This window comes from Ananas comosus, unplaced genomic scaffold (assembly GCF_001540865.1).
Source record: "Ananas comosus cultivar F153 unplaced genomic scaffold, ASM154086v1, whole genome shotgun sequence".
In the NCBI taxonomy this organism is placed as follows: domain Eukaryota; kingdom Viridiplantae; phylum Streptophyta; class Magnoliopsida; order Poales; family Bromeliaceae; genus Ananas; species Ananas comosus.
In genome coordinates, this window is record NW_017893365.1 from 38,849 (window position 1) to 40,123 (window position 1,275).

At 42.1% G+C, this 1,275-nt stretch overlaps 1 protein-coding gene across 1 annotated transcript; it reads left to right on the top strand.

Moving 5' to 3' along the window:
• The first annotated feature begins 151 nt into the window (after positions 1 to 151).
• LOC109705785 lies at positions 152 to 1,275 on the top strand. The gene is made up of 2 exons (XM_020226569.1): positions 152 to 689; positions 794 to 1,275. Exons 1-2 carry the CDS (start codon positions 152 to 154, stop codon positions 1,273 to 1,275), a joined length of 1,020 nt encoding a protein of 339 aa, XP_020082158.1.

Sequence of the window (1,275 nt, forward strand, 5' to 3'; positions counted from 1 at the left end):
ATCCTTTCAGGGAAGATTAGCATATATCAGAAGATTTATTTCAAATCTCTCTGGTAGGGTCAAACCTTTCTCCAAACTAGTAAAGAAGGATGCACCATTCGTCTGGGACACAGAATGCCAAACAGCTTTCGAAGGCATAAAAGGATACTTAATGAATCCACCAGTACTCGCCGCCCCGATACACGGCAAACCCTTGATATTATACACAGCAGCTCTCGACGGGTCACTGGGAGCACTTTTGGCGCAGAATAATGAAGAAGGAAAAGAACAAGCTCTATACTACCTCAGCAGGATGTTGGTGGGGGCAGAAAATTCATATTCACCAATAGAAAAGCATTGCTTAGCTCTTATATTTGCTGTCAAGAAGCTGAGGCATTATATGCTCGAGCACAAAATTTATTTAGTGTCAAGAGTTGACCCGCTCAAATTTTTAATGACAAGACCCGTCTTAATTGACAGGCTAGCGAAATGGACATTTATCCTTCTAGAATTTGACATCACCTGCAAGCCACAAAAGGCAGTTAAGGGGCAAGTACTCGCTGATTTTTTAGCAGCACACCCAGTACCTGACGGTTCACCTTTAGTGTACGAACTACCAGATGAAGATGTGTTACTTATTGAGGATGAACAACCATACTGGGACATGTATTTCGATGGAGCATCTTCTATCCAACCTGCATATAGCCCGAGTATTCCGAAGTAAGGGCGCGTGTCGGTCTAATTTTTGTGACGTCTGAGAGAGGAATCTTGCGGTACTTTCTAGCGCTTTCTGAGCCTCGTACAAATAATGAAGCTGAATATGAAGCCTTAATTGCGGGATTAGAAATAGCCATCTTCATGAATATACAACGGCTACACATCTATGGGGACTCTCAACTAATCATTAATCAAGTGATGGGGGAATATAAAGTCCACAAGCCGGAATTGACCAAATATCAAAAGAGGGCGCAAGAACTCATGAACGAAATACCAAATGTCACACTGGAAAGGGTCTCCCGAGCTGTAAACGGGAAAGCTGATGCCCTAGCTAGATTGGCTAAAGAGTTAGCTGATCCCGATCTTGACAAAGTCCATGTGACTATCAAGAATAGAAAGATCTTGTCACCTACGGACTTGAATCTTGAAGAAGAATCAAAAGAAATTCAGAAAGCGAATACACTAAAAATCGAAGTGGAAAATGATTGGAGGGAGCCGTTCATTAATTATTTCAAACACAACGAACTTCTAGAAGAAAAGCCAAAACAAAAGGGCGCTGCGGTACGCTTTCGTGATTGA

What these genes read in the sequence shown, in the direction of transcription:
- LOC109705785 (XM_020226569.1), top strand. Translation starts at nt 152, where the DNA reads ATGAATCCACCAGTACTCGCCGCCCCGATACACGGCAAACCCTTGATA. An exon ending in CCAACCTGCATATAGCCCGA is followed by an intron (nt 690 to 793) that starts GTATTCCGAAGT and finishes CAAATAATGAAG; the next exon opens with CTGAATATGAAGCCTTAATT.